The 23,964-nt window shown below is 39.1% G+C and overlaps 4 protein-coding genes across 11 annotated transcripts in view; 2 read left to right on the top strand and 2 right to left on the bottom strand.

Annotated features, from left to right (window-relative positions):
• Positions 1 to 600: 600 nt before the first annotated feature.
• Positions 601 to 10,016, bottom strand: mob1a (MOB kinase activator 1A). The gene is made up of 6 exons (XM_039803580.1): positions 9,829 to 10,016; positions 8,340 to 8,506; positions 7,754 to 7,847; positions 5,664 to 5,797; positions 3,856 to 4,019; positions 601 to 2,645 (listed from the first exon to the last, which is right to left on the bottom strand). The coding sequence occupies exons 1-6, from the start codon at positions 9,840 to 9,842 to the stop codon at positions 2,568 to 2,570; spliced, it is 651 nt and encodes a 216-aa protein (XP_039659514.1). The 5' UTR covers positions 9,843 to 10,016; the 3' UTR covers positions 601 to 2,567.
• A 693-nt stretch (positions 10,017 to 10,709) lies between these two features.
• mthfd2 (methylenetetrahydrofolate dehydrogenase (NADP+ dependent) 2, methenyltetrahydrofolate cyclohydrolase) lies at positions 10,710 to 14,970 on the top strand. The gene is made up of 8 exons (XM_039803582.1): positions 10,710 to 10,904; positions 12,451 to 12,635; positions 12,743 to 12,865; positions 13,256 to 13,408; positions 13,679 to 13,786; positions 13,878 to 13,970; positions 14,096 to 14,221; positions 14,316 to 14,970. Exons 1-8 carry the CDS (start codon positions 10,825 to 10,827, stop codon positions 14,462 to 14,464), a joined length of 1,017 nt encoding a protein of 338 aa, XP_039659516.1. The 5' UTR covers positions 10,710 to 10,824; the 3' UTR covers positions 14,465 to 14,970.
• A 1,779-nt stretch (positions 14,971 to 16,749) lies between these two features.
• Positions 16,750 to 19,159, top strand: arl6ip4 (ADP-ribosylation factor-like 6 interacting protein 4). The gene is given in 6 exon segments (XM_039802415.1): positions 16,750 to 17,040; positions 17,140 to 17,337; positions 17,340 to 17,456; positions 17,991 to 18,108; positions 18,310 to 18,379; positions 18,458 to 19,159. Coding segments are annotated over 6 exon segments (723 nt in total). The 5' UTR covers positions 16,750 to 16,877; the 3' UTR covers positions 18,515 to 19,159.
• A 111-nt stretch (positions 19,160 to 19,270) lies between these two features.
• The window catches only part of LOC120560172 (membrane-associated phosphatidylinositol transfer protein 2-like), a 45,704-nt gene continuing 41,010 nt past the window's right edge, over positions 19,271 to 23,964 (bottom strand). For all 8 annotated transcript variants that reach the window (XM_039802412.1, XM_039802409.1, XM_039802414.1 and 5 more), the window contains one exon: positions 19,271 to 22,980. In XM_039802412.1, the coding sequence (XP_039658346.1) occupies positions 22,597 to 22,980 (384 nt within the window). In that variant the 3' untranslated portion in view covers positions 19,271 to 22,596. The remainder of the gene's footprint in view (positions 22,981 to 23,964) is intronic.

Consider the following 23,964-nt stretch of genomic DNA (forward strand, 5'->3'; position numbering starts at 1 on the left):
ATTATTCGTTAACAAGATGATATTATAACAGAAGTTGTCTGAATGGCCGTTCAAAACGTGCTAATACACTATGTCTTTATCCAAAGCACAGTTGGCTCGTTTTGTTCGTTATTAGACACAGCCCAGTGTATCCTTGAAGCCGCGATCAGCTTTAATAAGAAGAAAGTGGAAACACAACGTACAGATAATTTGACTCCGGCTTTTGTCGTTGGCTGAGAATTTGTTCTTCGGGTTTTCAAAGTAGCTTCTCTTCTCTTTGTCCCCACTTCTGTCGTCCTCTTCCATGGCCTACCGAAGGCGCCTGAGTTTTGCTGTGAACCAGGGCTTATTGTTGCTGTCAATTACTCTGAATTATATTATAAATAAAATATGTATTAGCCTACATAGTTGGGTGAAAAGTTGTATTTCAATTCATATATAAATGAACCACTACATAAGGGTTGTATCATCTGTATCCATAAACTAAATATATATTTAAAAATTCCAAGAAAAATGTATTATGTTTGCAAAAGGAAACTGAAGGATTACAAGAAGCAATACTTCTGTTTTATCCATCAATTCCAGATATGTGGCATACACAAAATTAAGATCAACACAACATTGTCCTTTCAGTGTTTATTGAGTTTTTGATCTACCAATACTGTCATATCAGACATTTTCATTTTTGTAAGGCACAGTTTTGTTCAGATAAAACACTGATCTTATTTACAAAAAAAAAAATGTTCGTACATACATCCTCGCACCTCCTCCCAGTCAAAATGACCCCCCAATGATTGGACCATTATTGTAAATATATAAAACTTTTAATTCATTTCAAAGCCCTTGTTCCTTATTTGAAAAGGTAAATTCATTCATGTATTTTACATGTACATGTAATATGAAATGTAACTCCATGCCAAAAGTTTGAAAACAAAATTGTGAAGAAAAAGCAATACATTTCAAAAATGTGACTAGATTCAAAGAAAGGACTAGTTATATATTCAAATAAGGGCCTAAGAGTGGATAAATCGCAGTTAAAAGTGTAAAAACATGGTTGTTTTTCCTCACATTGTTGAAAGGCTTTCAATTTCTTAAAAAGCAGTACGTTATAAAATGAACACTCTACTGCACCCGATCCCATGGGTTGGTTCCTGGTGATGCATTAAGTTATCTAACAGTTCCTAATTGGTTACATGATTGTCTGATATGAATTTCGGTCCAACATGAAGAAGGTTTAGGTTAATTCCCTTGCTCAAAGTTGCCAAATGAAACATTCATCAGGAATACTAGCTGCATTAGTTTGTAAAAGGATGGCAGTACAAACAGCCCTGCTGTTGTAGCCAGAGTTAAGCTCAGGAAATGACCATGATACATGCACCAGGACTAATAAAGACATCTGTGGAAAAACTACATATACCTCAGGTCACTCATCCTTATCGTGCACAGGTGCAATCGTTATTGCTCTATTTTACAATCCAGGGGGGAAATATTTAGTAAAAAAAATAAAATGAAGTACCAGCACTGAAAGATCAAATATGCAGGGTTCCACAAGTAAATCGGCACCACAAAAATTAACTAAAATGACAGTAAAACAAATAATTCACATTAGACAATTTCTGCTGTTGACACGATGATTTCTACCAGCTCCTTTATGGGGTCATGATTACAAAAGCTTTAAGTGGCTATCAGTAATCACTATCTAGCAGTTTAAAAGTATCCCTGTAATCACCATATCTTGCATTTTACTATTTTAATGAAGAAATTAGCAGGAAAATATCAAAACACAATATTGCATGAACAAATTAACATAGCTATAATGCAGTCAATGGTGGTGTTTTTTGTGGGGCAAGAACAAAGGCATTTCAAAATTGTCTATCACTGCATCTATTCACATGCAACGGTGTCAAAGAGCGTGTCAATAGGAAGCATCTTAGCATACATGGGATATCAGATACACAACCAGCCTGGACAGAGAGCTATATACTAATGTATATACCTGTGCATTTTTGTGCCCGTCTTCATGTTAGACTGACAATACCTTCCACAAACTTGTATTGTCATGCATGTTCAATGTCACTACTTTTGACGTTTTTACTCTCCACTTCACAATATTGACGGACATTTCAAAAAGCTGAGATTGGGATATTTGGTCAGTCACTGTAATTACTATAGCTAAAAGTTAGCAAAAAGAAAATTGTCTATGTTCAGACAATCAAAACACTGTATACCAACTTCTGAAGGGAAAAAAAGCTGGTTTTTCCAAATGTCCTTGGCCCAATATACAATATTCAGTAGGTTGCTCTTACAGAGTTGTTAACCACAGTCCTGTGAAAAAATATTCTTATCACACACTACACTATTTCATATGATCTAGAGTGGCAAAATGGAAGAGAGGGCTCAAAGGCAGCATAAAAGATAAGAAAATGAATACAAGGACAAGTACAGTACAAACCTTTATGAAATGAAAAGAAGAAGGCACAGATTTGAAGAGTTGAGACTAGAAGTCATAGAGGTAGCTGAGGTCACAGAGAGGGACAAAGTAGGAAAAGGAAACTGTTTAAAAAAAGGGGAGATGTGTGATGAAATGTCTATCTGTCCTTGGATCCAAGCTTCTCGATCAAGTCCTGCAGGGGAGCAAGCTCTCGCCTGTCGATGAGGTTGAACTCCTACAAGAAGAAAAAAACGTTTAATATCAGAGCGATTACATTTAAAACTGTTTATATGACACAATGTTGCTGCCCACACACAATCTAGAGTAGTGTGGTCAGTAACCGTGTCTACTGTAGCATTGACATGTTTAGAGGCCCAATACAATCCCCAACACTCAATGGAGTTAACTTACAATTAGTGTTACGTTACAATTACGTTAGTGTAACTAGACACTTTGCATAAAATTATTTGTCACACCACATAGGCAAAACTCCTCCTGCAATGTCCAATTTTCAATAGCTCCCTTTAGACATATAATCTGGGAAATTGCTGAGTTAATCGGCTTTTTGGCTTTCATGCATAGGTCTCTGTTGCGAAAAAGATCCATGCGGACTCTGTTTAAACATGACAGGACTGCTGCAGTTACCATGCTTGCATAATAATTGACATCTGGCAAAGACAAGAATAGGTGTCGCAAGGTGTTAGGTGCAATGTCGGGAACAGTGGTTCTCAAACTTTTTCACATCAAGGACCCCTAAACTGAAACAAATTAGACCACGGGCCCCCATCTGATAAGACTGTGTCCCAGGGTCCCCTAACTGAAGTTTTGCTTTTTAGATGTGTTTTTACAGAAAGTGAATGAAACCCACGAGCAACATAGTCATACAATCAGCCATTGTGTTACTTATGGATGAAATATAGTGAATATAAATGATCCCCCTTTTTGTTGGGGACCCCCTGGGACCCCAGACCCCACTTTGAGAACCACTGGTATAGAACAAGAGATTATTTACTGCCAAATCCCATTAAGATGTCCTGTTACCTTGTTCGTAGCACAGAGAGAACAGTTCTTGTATTTAAATGTAGGATCAGTGTTGAGCAATTCTAGTAGCGTAGCTTGCAAAGGGTCGCTCTTCGGAGTCTAGTCTGCTGTCTTTAAAGCTTCATTCCCATTCCTAGAATGACTGGTTGGCACACTGTACTTCATGTACATCACACATACAGTTATCGTTATCTGGTTGATGCTTTTACCTGTATGACTGATTTTATTCACACGTAAGCCATATTACAGACATGTTACTAGTTCCTCAGCAGGCAGATTGCCAGAGCAACTTTTATGGAAAACATAACGTAAAATCGGCAGAGCCTATATTACAGTGCATGTCTGGATGGGGCTTTAAATACACAGCAGTGATTAAACCCTACATTGTAGCAGGGTAATCATACCTGAACAAAGAAAATGAAGTGCTTGAAGGAGGTGTTGAGGTGGGCCTCCTCCTGCAGCTGCATCACAGAGTCAAAATGTTGGTGGTAGATGTGAGCGTAAACCCTGAACAGACGCTTCAGGATGGTTTTGGCCACAGACATAAAGTTCTTCGGAAAAGGAACTCCTGTGGGACAGTGGGTGCAGGGAAATGCTGATGTCAAAAGTAGAGCATGTGCTGTTTCTAATCAAAATTCTAGCACAAGTATGGACAGTAGCAGAAAAATCTCTCCATCCACACAAAGTTACAAATCAAAAATGTACACGGCCTGCAGACAGGGGAGATACCGCGCAGTCAGACGGTATTGGGACAGTGACACATTTTTGTTGCGTTTTCTTTGTACTCCAACACATTGGGTTTGAAATGAAACACTGACTATGAGATTTAAAGTGCCAACTTTCAGTTTTTAATATGTTACATTCACACAATTCCTACACTGTCCATTTTATTTAATTGTAATCTTTATATACACTGTCCTTCAATTCCGGTGGACCAAATGAAACGCGACAAGTTAACATAAACTTTAAAAAATATATATATTTTGTAATTATCATGTCTAAAGTCTACAACACATGGACTGCAGCCATCTTCACTTCTTGTTTGTTTTGGGGGCTCACTGCTCCAGTTGGCTCTTCATTATGTGAGACACGTCAGCTGATGTCACACAGAGCACTACAAAAAATCCTGCTACATTCCATGAAACGGTACAATTCACAGCTGTGTCGGAGATAACTCTTCCATTACCATATTGCACTATTATGCTACTTGCACACTGGTTACTTCATATTTATATTAAACGTATTTTGTTATATAGGCCGTACTATGTATGTAGGTTGAACATTTTATTCTACACTTGTATATACATTCTTTTCATTCCTCTAAGTATATTTGTTTCAGTAGTTCTGGCATTTTATCTTTTGCTATATTATTTAATCTTATTTATTATTTCTAGTATATTTCTTGTATTTTCTGTATGAGTGTATGTCCTTGTAACTTGCTTCTGTAACAGAGTAATTTCCCAAGTTTGGATTAATAAAGTCCATCCAACCATCCATCCATCCATCCATCCATCCATCCATCCATCCATCCATCCATCCATCCATCCATCCATCCATCCATCCATCCATCCATCCATCCATCCATCCATCCATCCATCCATCCATCCATCCATCCATCCATCCATCCATCCATCCATCCATCCATCCATCCATCCATCCATCCATCCACCATCCATCCATCAGCTCATTGATTGCATAATCATTGTTTCATTCTAAACACAACTGAATAGCCCAAATACCCTCGGACTGCTCTGTAAGTGCACAGGCCAGAACCTGTAGCAATAGGTTTGTTGTCTGGTCTTTTCTTTCTCACAGAGCCAAACACATATTTTACACACATATCTAATAAATTCAGAAACCACAGAATAGCATAGATTATATGTAAAATAAACAGATCAGAGTCTAGATTGTTGGACAGAAAAATATAGTTCTAAGAGATCAAAGACAAGAAGTCAATCCCCAAAGGGTAAAGGTAAAATTACAGAAAAAAAGAGCTGTCAACTTTGCCTGGGGGAAAGACAATATGAAAATTAAATGAAAGGGATGTATATAGTTGCCTGGTCTGCTGGAGAACAATGTAACTAAAGACTGTTTGGTGTTGGTTTTATTCTACTGACAGGAAGCTACTGGGTAATTTAGAGATACTAGCGTAATACACTTTTACAAAAGGTGAAATTGCATCCAAAATCATCCCAAAAAGCGTTGAACTCACCAATCTTGGAGGGAAAAAGTGTCTCATCATCCAGTTGATCCTGCACCCAGGTCATCAGGTAGTCAATGTACTTGGGTGCAGAGCATTTGATGGGCTTCTTAATATTGGTGCCATCAGCCCAGTGATATTCATATCTACAGAGAACAAAATAAATTGGCACCTCTCGAATTATTGACTAGGTTCATTAGTTACAGCAGACTTACGAGACATAAACATGAAAGCTCTAGCTATAACATGCACTCATTCTGCCTTTCTGTGAAGACATAACATCATTTAGATAAGCTAAAAAAAATTAAAAAAAAGAGCAAGAGGGGGAAATGCAAAAGTATCTGCAATCATGTTCTTGATAGCAGCTATGTCAACAGGAAGTGAACTGAGGTCTCTTCCTCCTGATTACAGACTGAACACAGACAGTCTTGGCTGGAGAGAGGATAGAGGAAGTGCCACATCTAGATTCTAACCAAACAGCCTCTACAGGGAGGGACCACATGCAAAGTTGAATTCCTGTTTTCCCCATGTGACTATTATGATGATGCATTTTAATTTAATTCACTTTAATCGTTACAGCCATTCAAAATCTGAATACATAGTTGGGTTCTTTTATCGCACGACACATCATTTCCCAATTCTTGACAAAACTATATTATGAAGGCGATCCTGAAAAAAATAACTTATATTCAATTAAGTTCAGTTCATAAGGCTTCAATTCAGTTACATTTTGGTTCAGTCTAAGATTATTTCTGACTTTGTTTCATCACTTGGTAGCATAATCACCTTCACTCACTTACACTTCAAATTGGACTCAGTTAAACTGCCTTAAACTCTTTACCTTTATTTCACAAATGCCTGTAATCATTACACGCAATCCCTACTTATCATTCAATTCTGGTACGCTTCTCTTGTAAAGTAATGCTTAACTGCCTTTAGCAGTGTGGTATTGTGCCATTCATGACAATTGTTTTATAAAATCATATAGACTGAACCACCGTGACGTCGCGCTAACACAAAAATCTCTTCCAAGTAGACAAATAACCATTGGTTTCAACTGCGGAGATATGTGAAATCAGCAAACTTGTTTATGTCTGTTGTCATTTTCAGCCATAACTGTAACATTTAAAGATAAATAGTTAAACACGGAAGTCCGACCTATCTGATGTTTCTGTTGTGCTGATTTTCTGTACTGTGTTTTTTTGCTAGCATCTTTGATAAACCAAATCTAGCGACGCGAACAGCAACAGCCCACCGCCCGTTGGACTAACTGCTAGTTTGGGTGGTGTCATTTTCTTTAGTCTGTGGCCCGACCGGTAAATTAGGTCTCCAACCCAACATTAGTGAAAGTATTGACATATGAAAGGATCAAACATGCATTTTATATGAATAAGATGAGAGTATATCCAGTTGTTCCTCGCCCCCATTTGCTCAGCATGCACGTGACTGCAGGAGTTTTCTACCTGGAAGTTATTGTAAACAAACATTATGGTAGGGTCTATTACTGTAGGTGTGTTATAAAGCCCTGTATCACTGTGCTGTACTCTAGAGCGTCATATCTGTCATTATTTATTTCTAATTGTTACTCATGTTTCTAATGTTCTTTAAAGCTTTGTGTTACACAGCTTGTGTCTCAACAAACTCATGATATGTTCCATGTTTCCTAAAATTGCATAAACGCATACTTCAGCAAAATGTTTCCCTTGTTTAAATGGAACTTGCCAAATTATATTTAGCCTATTTTGAGCTGTTCAGGGCAGGTTTTAGCTAAGATTATACGTTACATGTTAAATTAGATACATATGTTTGGGGTCACTGTCTTGATAAAATAAATTAAATAAAAAGTCTTTTCTCTACCATGTATTTCATCCTTTACCTTGACAAGTCTTAAGTAAACCTTTTTACTAAAAAGTAACTTTCCTATGTTTCTGTGGTGTATTTTCTGCCAGGAAACTGACTAACCAGTAGTTGGACCTTACAAATACAGGAGTATTTAAGCTAAAATCAAATGTCAGGCCCTGATTACACATGCAGGTGTCAAATAAAAAAACACTACTGCTGTGTATAACACTCTCTTTACACAGGACTTTGTGGGCTGTTACCTTGGTCCAGCAGACATCACAGAGCAGCTGGTCTCAGTGCAGAACTCGGTGATGGTGCCATACAGCATGTTGATCTGGTTGAAGAAATCCACCGCTGAAAGAAAGGATTAATTATATTTCTGTTCTCTAGGAATGTTCATGCTCATAACAATAATAAACAAAATAGTGTCACTTTTCTATACATACAGTGGTTTGATCTGGTCTTTGTATACAATATAGACAATGTATGACCTTCTTTTTTAGAATACATTATCTACAGCCATACATAGCAATCTCAATTTCTGTACACATGTATGGCCTGCTGTAAAATTAAGGATGTGAATACAACCAAATATGGTCACATTTATGCATGTGTATGCTGCATGACCATTTCATATTTCTGGTAAACTGTCTTTTCAGGGTTGTTTTTTTTAAGTTTGTTTGACCACACCTCTCTTACTTTACCACTTGGTGATGCAAATGTTTAACCTCTGTACAAGGATCATTTGTACATCATTGTGTATCATCATGTTTGCAAATTTAAAATGGCAGTGTGTGGACTGAATAATGTTTTCTATAAATAGCTTCATTGCATTCATCAACTCACTGTTGACAGCGATCCACTCATTGAGATCCTCTCCCTCAGGCAGCATGACAGCCTGCCTCAAGTTCCCACTGCCCAGTGTTGCCTCAGCGTGTTTCAGGAGCTCATACTGATGGGAGCCCTCTGGGATGTTCTTCTTCGGCTTGAAGGTCTTGGATGAACGACTGCCACTGCAAAGAAACAAACGTGGAGTTGAGCAACTGTCTGTGCGCTAGCAGGACAGTGACCTTTTTAAAAGGCTTGTGTAGGAGTAGAAGCTCCTCTTGGGCCTTCACATGTGAGGATCCTTCCTGTCTAGTTTGTGCAATCAGCAGCTGGTGAACATCTATTAAATGAATACTGAAATGATACTTGTGAATTAGTGATAGACCGATCAATCAGACTGACTAATGCCATTTTGAGATAATCGGCATCGGCCAATACCTGCACTCACAAGGCCAATTTACAAAAAACGTCTCCAGACACATCTGCAGGTAGGACTTCAGCTTCATGGTAGCAAGCCTTCAACCAGCTAAACTAGCTTACAGGGCTCAAAAAAATATTGTAAGGACCTCCCTAGCCCCCCTCCTACGCCTGAGGAGTACATTTATGTAAGCAAGTGTAACTGTAAAGGTTTTCAGGCGCTGTCCACACGATCACAGAGCGTTTCAAAAACGTTGTTTTTCCTTTGTGTTTTGTAAAACTATGCTGCAAGTTATAGCCTAACATAACACTAAACTAAACACAGACTGAACAGAGACAATAACAGTGTTAAATGTTAATTTAAGTTCAGCAATGTTGTGTCTCATTTACTATTATTAATAAATTGTTGTATTTTAGCAGATGCAAAATAAACATGTTTGTTATCATTGACAATGATATCTGCATTATATATCGACCATCAGCAGCCCTGCTGTCTAAATATCGGCATCGGCCATGGAAAAACCCATATCCATCGACCACTACTGGTGATAATCGCTGCCACATTTGTCATACGTTCAAACGTTTGTCAACTTGTCACGGCTCGTTTTCAGTGTGACAGAAGTATGACTGTACAATCTGTGTCATGCAAATTGAGTTATGGTGATTACCCACTTGGTGCAACAGACAGGAAATGTGACAGTGTCGCTGTAAACAACAGTTTATCACATTGCTCGACGTTTAGCAGCCTCCCAACGAGGTCAAGACAGCAAAGATGTGTATGATTGATGACTAATGCGAGCATGCATTAAGTTTAGTTATAGTTGGCGAGTGCTGGGAACCTATAAATAAACACAGCTCACATATACTGTTGCGACGACGAATGATAAACCTAACGTTACGTAAGAAAAAGGCGGTTTAAGTGTAACCTACATGTATTAGGAATGCAATGAGGTTAACGTTAGCTTTTGTTTTCTGTAACGGTGTCTTACTTTGACGCCAGTCACTTCCCTTGATGGAACTTCGTAGAAGCGTAGCTAACGTTAACCGCAAGCTCCGTCTGTAACTTAGCAAGACTGCTAACTTTACTTACAACAGGAAGCTCATCTTGGCGAAGCAGTCGTCGGAAAGCCTCGATTACAACTCTGATTTAGTAAACAGATATTTGTTTTACAAATAGACAACCACTTGTCAGCGATGCCTGCTAATAGTAGCTAACGCTTAGGCTAATGAACTGCACCCACAGTGGCTCTTCCTCTATCGGCTCTCTGTAGAAGCCCGGCAGGCAGACTGTCGCCCCCTCCCAGCTGCATGTAGCTACTACCACTCGCCACACTTTTTGTCTGATTACCATATTTTGTCACCAACATTTTTTGTTTTTGTTTGTTTATTGCAACAACAAAAAATAATGCTTGCATGCACCTGAGCTAAAATGTAGGTCGCTAGATAGATAGATAGATAGATAGATAGATAGATAGATAGATAGATAGATAGATAGATAGATAGATAGATAGATAGATAGATAGATAGATAGATAGACGTGGTGAATTGGTTTTATTGCCTATTGGGAAAAGTGGGTTGGGGCCAGAAATTACCAGAAACTAGCTGACAAATATTGACTAATATCGTCCATGGTGGAAGTAATTAGGCAGTACAGTGCTCAGTTTGAGTAATACTGAGGTATGTGTACTTTACTTGAGGGATTTATTTATACCGCACTACCTAATATTTCCACATCTCAGAGGGAAATATTATACTTTTACTCCACTATAATTATTATAGTTATAAAAATATGTATTTATGTTATCCTTTTTTTTTACTCCACTACACCTCTCCTGCTACTGTATGGACGGTTCATGTCATTGAACACCTACAGAAGGCTATTATCTATGCGGTAGAGGTGTGGCAGCAGATAACAGTGACGCAGGCACCATACGTGCAGGGGGGAGGGCTTTAAAGCCTCTCTGCTCCACTGTCTATGCTTCCTCCTCCACAGCTCCACAGACGTCGCTGACTGTCAGCCTAGGTGGTGTGTTACGTAACCGTGTTTCTCTTCTCTTCTCTTTTCTTCTCCTCTCAGCCGGTCACAATGGCAGCGATCAGGGCTCTCAGGAAACTGTGCCAACACTCCCAGCATCAAGTCTGTAAACTGCACACGTCCGCCTCGAGGTGAGTGCGACCACCAGTTCAAAAATCTGATTTAATTTGGGTAAATTGAATCCCACTTCTAATGTTCCGCGCGTTTTCTTTCCAACATGAGACGATATGTTCATAACTATTAAATATATATTAAAAATATTACTTTATTTGCCGGTCTTCTGTAAAGTTGTGTAAACACGGATGGAAGATCGCGCGTTTTCTTATGGGGCTGTTAGTTTGATGTTATTGTAGGCTACTAAATGTCTGCAGTTTGTCACATTTGTGTGCGCCCCTAGCGTTATGCCGGTAACATTGCAGCTGCCGGTTGGCTGATGAAATCGGACTCGGTGCTTGCACCCAGAAGCTTGAGGACCCAGGTTTCAGCTGGAGACCGAGGTGTTGGTCTGCACTCAAGGAAAATAATACATGCATATCCATTTTGGTCCTGGATGACCTATGGCAGATATAATGTATGGTATTTATTATGAGAGGACATCATACAGATGGCAAATTTGCAGCATCTCGTGCAAGTATTTATTGGAAACGTGCTGACTTCAGCATGACTGAGATAAATGTAATAATCTAATGTTAAACACACGCCCTGCACATGATCTACAGCTCCAGAGGCACAGGGTAGATAATTTAAAGCTATGACATGTTATGCATGAGTTATTACCTTATATCCCAATATTATACAACTTAAAAGCAAAGCTTAATTACACATAAATACAACTGGCCTTGCATTAAAATACACACCGCAACAAGCAACATGCACAGAAGAATAACTTGTATTTAAAAAATTAAACTAACAAAAGACATGAACAAAAACATTATTTTTTAACACTCTCCTTTGAGGTTGGTCTCTCTCACTTAACATCTCTTTGTGGCCATACATTTAAAAATAAGCATTATCTCCTCAGTAAACCGGCTTTGTGTTTGAATTCATATGAGGTTAAAGAGCCCTTTGCTGCCCTGCAATCTTGGCCCCGTTGTCTCACCCCATTTTGCCCAAAGATGTGATACTTTTCTTTGAGGTTTAATTAGTTTGCAGAATACAAGAGTGCTTGTGTCACTGTTGATGGCTCATTACTCTTCAGTTATTAGCTAGGCCTACTGCTCTCTGTTTGTTGTTATATAACGGATAACCATCTTGACGCTTTTGAAATTTAGACAAAGCAGCAGGAGGTTAACCCAGTTTGTATATTCATAAGAATGTTATACATCAGTTTTAACCATCAGGGGCCTCTGACTCTACTTGGACTTATCTTGCTGTAATTGAATATATGGTAGTGTACAACTCTACAGTACAAGGGCTAATGAAGCACATGGCTCCTCTGTCAGGTGGAGACGTGCTGTGCTGTGTCTAATTTTGGTAGCAAAATTGGTGCTTGGCCAGGCTGAATGGTTGAGATTGGTTATAGGTTTCTGGTGTCAAAAGTTATGTTCAAAGGCAATCTAGAGTCCAAGTCTAGTTGATAAGTTCTGTGCCAGAATAACAGCAGAAACGCAGCTTGTTAAATGTAAGTTATCGACGGTTTGTCCTCTGATCCCAGTCTTTTTGCATGCCAACTCTCAGACAGGAGGCGGTGGTCATCTCAGGAAAGAAACTAGCACGACAGATTCGAGAAGAGGTCCGGGCTGATGTGGATAAATGGGTTTTAGCTGGCCACAGGAGACCCCATCTGAGTGTGGTTCTGGTGGGAGAAAACCCAGCCAGCCACTCCTACGTCCTGAATAAGACACGATCTGCAGCTGATGTTGGTAAGAAAAAACACCCACAGTCCTCATTCGTATGTGTAAACAACACTTTTCTACAATAAAAGAACAAAATGCGTTTTTAGTTATTTTCTCTCTTCAACCTCCCACAGGAATCTCTAGTGAGACCATTGTCAAGCATTCAGACATCAGCGAGGAGGAGTTATTAGACCTGATCTACAAACTTAACACAGACCATCGTGTTGATGGCCTGCTGGTCCAGCTGCCTCTCCCAGGTACAGAGAAACTGGAACAGTGAAACCGAAATAATAACAATGACTAGAGGGGCGGCCTCTAGCTCAACCAGAGTTAAAAAAAAAATTAGTTGAGAGAATCATGCTACTGTAGAGTGGATGTTTTGTGTCATGGTATGGGCTGTCGTTGTCAGCCAGGATAAAAATCTGTGGGTGCAAGTATCAGAGCATGAGTTGGCAGCACATACGTTAAAGCGCAGATCTGCCAACCTGCATGCTGTCTCTCTGTTAGGATTTTCTTTATTGTTAAACAACACCTATCTATGCTTAAATAAGTTTCATTTGTGAACTTTAACAAACTTATATGTGTTCTAGAACAAAACATTTGAGATCGAGTTGTCCTGACATTAACTTATCTTTGTTTTCTGACAGATCACATTGATGAGCGGACAATCTGTAATGCAGTTTCCCCTACCAAGGACGTGGACGGTTTCCACGTAGTTAACGTGGGTCGCATGTGCCTGGATCAGTCCACCATGCTCCCTGCCACTCCCTGGGGAGTCATGGAAATTATTAAACGCACAGGTAACAACCGGAGTTATCGCTTACTTTGCCTTTTTGGGTTGAATTGCTGTTGACCAAACTATGTCAACTAACTGTCTGAATTTTGAAAGGAAGTTTTTCCTCACCACTGTCTCACTAAATGCATGCTCCTGGGAGAATTGTTGGGTCTCTGTAAATTAGAAAGTGTGGTCCAGACCTACTCTATCTGTAAAGTGTCCTGAGATAACATCCATTATGATTTGACACTATAAATAAAATTGATATAGTATTTATTGAATTCTTGTCCTCTAGGTATTCCTACTATTGGGAAGAATGTCGTGGTTGCAGGACGCTCCAAGAATGTGGGCATGCCCATTGCCATGTTACTGCATACAGACGGCCGTCATGAGAGGCCCGGAGGTTGGTTACTGTGCATGTGTGTTTATCTGTGTGTTTAAAGATGGAGGGTTTAAATATACGGCATAAACACTAAATGTTTTTTCTGTTGCAGGTGATGCCACGGTAACCATTTCTCACCGTTACACCCCAAAGGAGCAACTTTGCCAACACACTAAAATTGCTGATATCATCGTGGCTGCTGCAGGTTTGTGCCACCGTTTATTTGCTTGCATGTGACAATGACTGAACTGTGTAAAACTCAAATCTTTGTTCAGTAGATTATTTGTTTCTGTTGTCTAACTGTTCTGTGTGTGTTTACTGAACTATCAGGGATTCCGAACCTCATTACCTCCGACATGATCAAAGAGGGAGCAGCGGTGATTGACGTTGGAATAAACAGAGTGCAGGACCCAGTCACAGGAAAGAGCAGACTGGTTGGAGATGTGGATTTTGAAGGTAAGGCTGGACAACGCACATGATTATATTTCTGCATCGACATGCATGGTGTCTCGGGTGTCTGTAACATCATACCTGTTCTGTCTATATTCAGGCGTGAGACAGAAGGCGGGCTTCATCACCCCTGTGCCCGGAGGTGTGGGACCCATGACAGTGGCAATGCTAATGAAGAACACTGTCAAGGCAGCTAAGAACGTTCTGCTGTTTCCTCCAGAGAGGATCCGCATGGTGGCTACATCCTAATGGGCAGCAGAAAATCCAAGCCAGAGTGACACATTCCACCCCTGTTATTTTTTACTTGGAGCAACCTGAGGACCTTCATTTGCACACGGACTGGAAAGATGATAGCTTTAAGACTTTCTTCCTGCTGGCATCTTTAACCTCTTCTAACTTCAAGTTCAGCCATGTGTAGACTGTTACATTCACTCATGCAGCTGTGTTTTATGTAACAAGGTTTTTAGTATTTATCATTTGCAATGTATTTTTGGGGGGTTTTAAGGAATCTTATGGGAGGAATATTATTTTATTTATTACTATATTGACATAATATTTAAACATGAATGGAGGCAGGTTACAGCATATAGGCCTGTCTGTTGTGTTTCTTTTCCATTAGTTTAGCCTTATGTACCAAGAGTGATAAGGGCTAACATCATCAGGAACACCTATATTTATCAATATACAAGCTTTAAAGATTCACAATTGCCTTTGTAAAAACTTTGAAATAAATACTACAAATATGTTCACACATTGATGCTTTCTGTGCAAACAGACTGTCTCTTGTCCTGTACATTGTAGAACAGTGACCATAATGTTGTTCTCTTACTCTCTTTACAGTGTCAGATTTACGCTGATGCACTCATTCCAAATATAACTCACTTTTCAGGCACTATCATTTAAAGTAATGGCCTCTTAGTACCAGTATTGAATAACCACATATTCCTGCCCCCACCTTTTTGATCCAACCGGCATCATCACCACCACATATATCTATGAGTCAATGGTCTCAATTAGAAATTAGCGGAAAATGTTTTCTACACCATTACCCTCTTTATTCCAAATCATATCCTGATTCACAGACAGACTCTCTTTATCTCTTTATCTACCTATTCTATAATTATATTATAAAAAAATTATCTATCTTTATCTTAAAAAAAAAAAAAAAAAAGGATTCCACACAGTTATATCCACCATTCCTTTAACGCACTGACCCGTTTAAGTGACATGGAAGCAAAGAGACGGACAACAATACTCAATGATTACTGTGACCCCAAATATCCGATACACTTGGAACTTATTTGGGGCAGACCTTCACCCTTCCTTCACACATAAGGTCAGATTCTCCCACTGAGACTATTTTTCATCTGTTGATAAGAAACAGTGGCCTTTTTTTTTAAAGTCACCTTAATGTTGACCTCATTTAACCTGAGCTGACCCCTCAGGTTATTTATTGGTGCTGTGGGAGATACCACTGGTTTATGGAGAGAACCTATCGGGGTCAACAGGTGGTGTGGTTTGTGGGTTCACTGAGTTTGTAAGGTTTTCTTTGGGTCTCTGCATGAGATTTATAGGATGGGCCTTTCTAATCTGCTGCACTACTTGGACTTGTTTTCATTGCCTAATAGAATATATTGAAAAGAAGAAGATAGACTCAGGGGACATAGTTATATGATACTTAATCTGCATACTAAACGGCTGGTAAGGGAACATTGCTGTTTTTTTTTCACAAATAAGAAAAAAGTTATTTCCACGTAAAAAAAAACATGTATTTGAATGTGGTATGAAGCAGTGAAGAATAGAACAATAATGTCATTTATCAAACAAAAAACAATCGTAGAACATAACTAAATACAATTACTCAAGTATTGTACAGATGCAGATGTATACAAATATGTCCCTACATTTCAGAGGGAAATGTTTTCACTAGATTTATTTGACAGCTGAGCTTGTGACATATGATCAGCTTGTAAAATAGGATGTGTGGTTATTGATGAAGCCAGTGTTTCCAAGTTGTGCTGGTTTGGGACCTTTTAAACTAAACAAAGCAACATGCCTTAATGTGGATAAGTAGAGCAGTTTAACCAAAGAGGGCTTTTCCCCTCTCACATTGTATACATTTAAGGTTTTCTACTGGGGTGAAAGTATCCAGTATTTCACAAGAAAAAGAAAATAGTCATGAAAAAGGAACATTAAAAAACAACCTTTCTTATCTATAATCATTTAAGGAATAATCCAATAACAGTCTAAGAAAGGTCATTCTGCATAATGAGTAGGCCTACGTTTATTTGTCAAACTTTAAGCACACCTTTCTGATAAATCTTCTGTACTTCTATTTAAATTACAATTTAAAAGATTATTATCTGTAACAAAGTAAATTGTTTTGATAGTTTAATAAAGTATTGGCTCTGATTACAACTTTCAAATCTGGTAAAAAAAAAAGACCCATACCTCAGCATGTCGATATAATGTTTAAACTAAGGTAGGAACTAGGAACCTTTATATTGTATTTCCGGATACCGACGGAAGGCAATTGGAGACGCGTATACTTCCGTAAACTAAAGGAGCCAGTCTTCAATGGCTGAAGCAGCACACTTTCTACTTTATATGATCTTCAACCAGGTTTTCCGTGTGGATTTAAGTTCACTCACTTGTCTCAGTGATGGATCGCAACAGGTCACTTGACAGAGTTGGCAGAGAGAAAAGACACGAGAAGAAGAAACGGAGACGGTCCTCCTCCTCTTCTTCATCATCATCATCGACGTCGTCTTCCAGCAGCAGGAGTCGAAGCAAGTCGTCAAAAAAATCATCTCACAAAAGTCAAGGTTGGGACTTTAAAAACTATTTAAATGAGAAGCTTTGACAGCAACGGAAAGCCTTATTATCAAATCCCTCTGTTGAACTTTTTCTTCTCTTTCCCTCAGATGTAAAAACACAAAGAAAGAAGCGCAGAAGAAGCTCTTCTTCTTCATCATCATCCACCTCTTCTTCCTCATCGCCTTCATCCTCGTCGAGTGATGAAAAGACAAAGAAGAAGAAAAGTAAAGCTAGGAAGAAGAAGTCGAAGAAGAAGAAGGCGAAGCTGAAGAAACAGAAGAAAATAGAGAAAAAGAAGAAGCCGAAGAGAAGAAGGAGAAGAAGAAAGCAGAGGTGGTGGTGTTGCCCACTCCTCCAGCAGAGAAGCCTCCATCCTACCTGGAGGTGTGGCAGAGCGAAGAGGGGACAGTGGAGCTCGGGCCTGGTGGGTCATTACATCACTCCACACCTTGTTGTTTATATATATATATATATATATATATATACTTTATGGAATTTTTCATTCACCATCTGGTTGTTAAAGTGATGTAGAAGGATCAGAATCACTTCTTTTTCTGATTGCAGCTCTTCAAATATGAGGATTTGCTAATTCTCTCTGTTTTATATCACAGCAAATTGAATTTCTTTGAGTTTTGGACTGTTGGTCGGACCAAACAAGAAATTTAAAGAAGTCTCCTTAGGTTTTTACTTTTTGGAAATGGTGATTGTATTTTTCTGACCATTTATAGTCTAAATGATTAATTAATAAATAAAAGGTGCAGCCCTAATTTGCACAGTTTTGATGTTTGTTCTCCACCTAAATAGATAGGTGGATAATTCAGCGAATTAAACACCTCACCATTAAAAGTATAAATGGTGTGGTTGACAAATTAATATTTTCTCAAAGTATCATAATCACCTAATATGAATATCGGAAGAAAAGGAACACAAGTGCATTATACTCTGTTTTCCTCTGCAGTCATGACAGATGAGCAGAAGGCCCGACTCTCCACTAAAAGGCCTCTCACCAAAGAGGAGTACGAGGCCAGACAGAGTGTGATCCGCAGGGTGGTAGACCCAGAAACCGGACGGACCAGGTAAGCTACAGAGTACATAGTTTACAATCCACAACAGGTAAGTGTAGAGGAGCAGTTCACCTGTTCAGATGTCTGTTCCGATTCACAGCATGATCAAACACTTTCATTCCAGCCTAACCCCAAATTTCCCAGAAGAGCATATACATAAAATACATAATTCTAACATTATGATGTAATAATGAATGACAATTTTCCCTCCAGATTGGTGAGAGGAGAAGGAGAGATCATAGAGGAGATAGTCAGCCGAGAGAAACACAAAGACATCAACAAGGTACAAGAGAAAGTTTCAATTATAACTTTGTGGTATCGATCTACTGTATCTAACAGTGAACTTCCATTCATCCCATAGCAAGCCACCAAGGGAGACGGGAATGCCTTCCAGAGGAAACTGGGAATCAACAAGTAGAAGATGCCATGATCTTCTTCAGGACAGCGGCCTCAAGGAGCTGAATTTTATATCATAATTTCAAACGGTTGCCTCTGATTTCACTGTACAGTAGTGGAGGTACAAGTTATAGGGGTCATGTACAGTAATGAGCTTAATCCAGGTAAAAGCCAGTATCTCCTATTGATTTGCCTTTTTAAATCTATGCGGGAGTTAGTGAGAGATTTTAATGTTTTTATCCTACTGAGATCTGCAAAAGGAACTCTACGCAAGGAAGAGGTCCCACATAGTTTGCACATTTGCTGATTAATGCTAATTTATTTTATCCATGTTTGAAAGCATTTCAGTGAGTACATCGAAGGTTCAATCCTAAATGGACTGCAAGTACAGTTGTTTTCTGTACCTGTTAGTCAGATGTGTGACTGCAACAGACCATTCAAATGTTTTCTTAATTGGAAATTAACCGTTTCATGTTGTACTTTAAATCAAATCATTAAGAATCTTGTTTAAGTGTTCAGTATCTTGTCTGACTGACTCTTTTGGCTACATACCCTACACCCACCCGTAGAGGTCTGATCATCTTTACATCTCACATTTTGGTTCTCAGAACAAAACTGCATTTGTGTGAACTGATTCCAAAAAAATAAACATTTTTATTACCTGCAATGAATCATCCTATATTTGAATACGCCCTGATCTCTGAAGAGACTATCCTTGTCATATTATTTTCATGACATTTACCATTTTGAGTGTGAAAAACGGCAAAAATGACTGAACTGTTCTTTATGTTCTTTATACACTGTACATAAAAGCACAAAGGAATGGATAACATTAAGTTATCCAAAAACCTACAAGATACATATCCTGTACAATGAAAATATTTACCAAGGTATGTTGCATATATATATACAGCCTATGAACGCTAACTGTTGATGTAACAGTGGTTAACATGTTAACCTGGGGAACAGAGACAGAAAGACAGATTGCCTAATGTTAGTGAAATATGTCAAACCGAGTTCTCCTTTGTACATTTCCTTTTAAGTGAAAACAAGCCAAAGCCTTTTAAGAAAAAATATGGCCTTTTCCTATTTCCAAAAAGTAAACAGTCTACCCTTTTCCATTAAGTCAATTCGGGAGTGAGCAGTGTTCATTCTAAGCCTCACAACACAATGGCCAATGTAAGGCAGAAAAGGGAAATGTAAGGCCTCTGGTAATGTGTGTGTAAGTAGCAGAATCAAAGAGATTGTCTGCCCAGAGGTATCCAAACTTCACAGATAACTGCACCGCTTCGTCTTTACATTCTCTGGATTTTGATATCCAGGCAATTCAGATCTCTGAGGAAAGACATATGGTTCAGTAGATAACCACGCTGCATGTTTTATAGCATTGCCCTTCCTTTTTTCCAAATACTATCAATGTACAAACAGCCATTCGATCAGCATCTTTCAAAAGAGTTTTATATATGGCTTCAAGCCAAATCTCTAAAATGGTCAAAATGCAGAGGGATTGTAAAACAGTTTGTAATTACACTTTTCTTCACCAGGATAGCTGGAAACAGCCCTGGTCAAGCAAGTAATCGGTACCTATGCATTGGGATGTACACTTAGTTATCTAGCATTAGGTCTCCCCTCATTGATATAAAAGGGGTGGACAGATTATTAGAAACACCTCTCAGTATAACACAATACAATTCAACAGCATCACAAACTACAGCCTTTAAAATGACCATTAAATTGATCCCCTCTAAAACAGTTAACACATTAAAATGTTGTAATGAAGGTAGGATTTGTTGCAGGACTTCATTTGTTTTTTTTACATACTGTAAGTGTACCTAATAAAAGGGCAACTGAGTGTTGATTTCTGGATCACTTTTAAATGTTAAGTGACTTCATCTGAACCTCAAAAACAAAGTTAAGACAGAACATGTCTGTCCACAGGAAAAAACCTGCAGTAATATTTCACACCATTATCAGGTCAGTGGCACTTGTGAGAAATCTCTTTTTTTTTAATGGACTCTACAAATGTTGCATGGGTGCCCTGTGCGTTCGTTGAGTGCTAAGATGTGTTCAGATTCCCTCTGCAATTTGACATCTGTAGAATATGTGCCTGTTGAACTGATTGTCAATGCACTGTGCTGTGTTCCTCGGCACAGTCAGTTTGATCTTGTGGTGCAGTTGAGTAATATTGCACATTTCCCTTACATTTGAGCCCATATTGGTCCGTTGCAGTCAGCTTTATAAATGCCTATTAGAAGGACAAATAAACATCATTTGAATGAATAAATCACAAATGTTGTAACCTTGTCAGGAAAAACGGCAAACAGCATAAAGTTAAGACTTAGCTCTGTGCTCCTACTTCTGACAGCATTTTGTACAAAATTTACAATTTGCAGTTTGTTCTTCCTATAAAGGCGCAAAAGCAGAACAGAGAAAAGAGACCTTAACCTAAAGACGATTATCTATGAGCACATTCAATGCCTAATGTACAGCTTAGGGATAACCAGAGAGAAGCCATATCCCAAATTTCCAAAATAGATAATAAACATACAATATATGACACAAGATAGCAGTTCTGTTGATACAATTCTGGTGATCTGCAAGATAACATAATAAAAATACAATACTGTGCCAGGCAAAGACCTCTTTGAGTTTTGGCTGCTGCAACTGAAGTTTGAGGAAGAAAAAAACTAAAACACAACATAGTTAAAGTAATATTAAAAACACCTTTTGTTCACAAAATCAATACATTTTAAAGTATCTATAATCTTAAATAACAATAATCATCATCAATCATTAAAATGTATCCAGAACGAGGTGGTGTCTACCCCCAGAGTGAAGAAGACACTTAAAACTGGTCTTCAGTGGACCAGATACCAGATCTGCACTGTCACGTAACAATTATGTACAAACCTTGTTAAACCATTCAACTACATACTTACACAATCTATTCCATTTTTTCAAAGGAGACCATAATCATTTCCTCTCTGTTCATGTACAGCATATCATTCGATACTGTTTACTTTGGCACATTAACCGTACAGTAGTAGGAGTTTTCCTTATAGCCGAGTCAAACATTACTGATTCAGGGAGGTTCAGCAGCGCAGTGTGGTGAGATGTGGTGAAACGCTATAAAATCCCAGGAACAGTTTAAGCTGCAACCATCATTAAAGGGTAATTTCGCAGTTTGCTTCATGTGATATTTGGATGGTTCTTTGGTCTGATGGACGACTAGAAAACAAGCTAAACTGGACTGTATGGTTTGCTAAAACATTATTTAGTCATCGCTTGTGTCTTTGTTTATGCAACAAGTAGTAGATCATGAAAAAATCCGTTCATGTTGGCTTACAGAACAGTGGTTGTTGTTTAATGTTGATAAATGAAGCTTTTTTCTAAAAACAAATCTGAAAAAGATACATTTGGGCTAAATGACTGTGTATTTGTTTGGTCACACTGAGAAAAGAAACACATTCAATCCAGTTTTACCTGATTCTCCGCTCAGCTCCCAGACGTGAACATATGTGGTTATCACATAAAAAAGGACATAGCATTAATCCTATCGTAACTGCTGTGCTTGTGGTGTCAGTGTCAGTTACAGCTCAGGATCAGAACAGTATCCAAACTGGGACCTGATACAGGCTGTCTATAACCACTTTGTGTTGTTAACTTAAGTATACAGCAATGGGGTGCTTGTATGTGTAACCATTTCCAATCTAAAAGCCCGCTGTAGGAGGAAAACTGACCCTGTAATCAAGAATGATAAATATGTACTAAACAGTAGAAACAGTCTGGATCCCTACAATATATGCTTTGTCTATTTGTGTGCACGTTTCTGTTTCAGGAAGATGCTCCTTGAAATGCCTGTTGAGTTTTGTGTGTGTTGTGTAATAAATATAGCCGTAGCCTCTGTTCATAAATATGTGTAGAGTGTAACTGGCATTAGTTTATAAAGAGTGGTTTGTAGCACCTATTGTTTTCATTGTGGTATATACCCATTTGGTGCAAGCCAACTGTTTTTCACTCTTTGCATTTATCTTTGTCATGGGTCTCTTCCTCAGCACTGTATGCTTTTCATCACTCTCCCGAAGGTACTCTGTCTTCCTGATCTCATTTGGGGCTGAGAACGCCTGGTTCCAGCTTGGTGCTGCTGCTGCGGCCCCAGCAGCTGGCTGTGATGCTCATGCTGCGCTGTGCTGCTCCCTGGCTGTAGCTGTGAGCGCACTCCTGCCGATCCCGCTCCAGCCTCTCGCCGTCCGATTGGCTCTGTGTGCGCTCTGGCCTGTTGTGGATGCTGCCTGTTGGGGAGCTGGGGGCCGGTTGGGATGAGATGGTGCGCAGCAGGTGGTTCCTCTTCCTTAGGAAGTCGCTGTTTGCACCCAAGCCGAAGCTGCCTTTACGTAGCACCATGCGTGCACTGCTGGACTTAGCTGGCCGAGAACGGTGGCTGTACTCCAGCTGGGACAAATGAGCTGCATAGCCCTCTGTGATGAACTGTTGAGAGGATCAGAGAAGAGACATTCTGTCAACTATAGGGTTGGGTATCATTTGGTTTTTTTTCGATTCCGGTGCTAAATCGATACTTTTAAAACGGTGCCGGTGCCTAAACGGTGCCTGAACCGGTACTTTTCAATAAAGTAAAAAAAAAAGAAGAAGACGAAAAAAAATAAGGGTAGTAAACAACAGTCAGTGACTTGTTTATTGCTAAGGCCATGGTCAAAATTAAAGATTTAATAATAATGTAATAACAATAACTTATTTCACCAGTATATTGCTGTTGAACCCCAGATGGGAAAAGGGTATTTTACAATTACTGTGAATGCACCACGAGGCTACCTGTTTTAAGTGAATGCACCGTCTGTGTTGTTTAATTCCGACAATGGCAGCTGTAAGTGAACGCACCGTCTGTGTTGTTTAATTCCGACAACGGCAGCTGCGGGTGAACGCACCGTTTGTGTTGTTTAATTCCGACGACGGCAGCTGCAAGTGAACACACCGTCCGACCATATAAACATACTGTATATCTATGAATTCCGACAATGGCAGCTGCTGCAGCGCTGCATTGCAGACTGTTACATCCCGCTGTTGAAGTACTCCACAGTGAAATTCAGTCACACTTTACACTGCTTAACGTTAGCTGTCAGCATTTTACCGGTGTTTAATCCAGCTGCTAGCTAAAGGTAGGCTAACGTTACGTGCTGTCAAGTGTAGTGTAAAGTCAGGCACCGAAATGAGGCACCGAAACTTTCGTTCTTATTCGGTCTCGTTACTACCGTTTACGTCGGCACCGGTTCCCTATTGGCACCGAGTTTCGGTACCCAACCCTAGTCAACTATGAAGAGAATTTTGGTTCAGTTAATTGATATTTATATATTTAGTTTAAAAAGAGTTAATTGGTTGTAATAGTGGCAGTATTAGTAAATCATTTTCATCTGGGTTTTGGTATTTACTTTAATATCCTTGAAATAAGTTAATTAA

Source organism: Perca fluviatilis, chromosome 6 (assembly GCF_010015445.1).
Source record: "Perca fluviatilis chromosome 6, GENO_Pfluv_1.0, whole genome shotgun sequence".
Classification (NCBI taxonomy): Eukaryota; Metazoa; Chordata; class Actinopteri; order Perciformes; family Percidae; genus Perca; species Perca fluviatilis.

What these genes read in the sequence shown, in the direction of transcription:
- mob1a (XM_039803580.1), bottom strand. An exon ending in TGAGTGGATCGCTGTCAACA is followed by an intron (nt 7,848 to 8,339) that starts GTGAGTTGATGA and finishes CCTTTCTTTCAG; the next exon opens with CGGTGGATTTCTTCAACCAG. An exon ending in ACTTTTTCCCTCCAAGATTG is followed by an intron (nt 4,020 to 5,663) that starts GTGAGTTCAACG and finishes ACTGTCCCACAG; the next exon opens with GAGTTCCTTTTCCGAAGAAC.
- mthfd2 (XM_039803582.1), top strand. Translation starts at nt 10,825, where the DNA reads ATGGCAGCGATCAGGGCTCTCAGGAAACTGTGCCAACACTCCCAGCAT. An exon ending in GGTCCAGCTGCCTCTCCCAG is followed by an intron (nt 12,866 to 13,255) that starts GTACAGAGAAAC and finishes GTTTTCTGACAG; the next exon opens with ATCACATTGATGAGCGGACA. An exon ending in CCGTCATGAGAGGCCCGGAG is followed by an intron (nt 13,787 to 13,877) that starts GTTGGTTACTGT and finishes TTTCTGTTGCAG; the next exon opens with GTGATGCCACGGTAACCATT.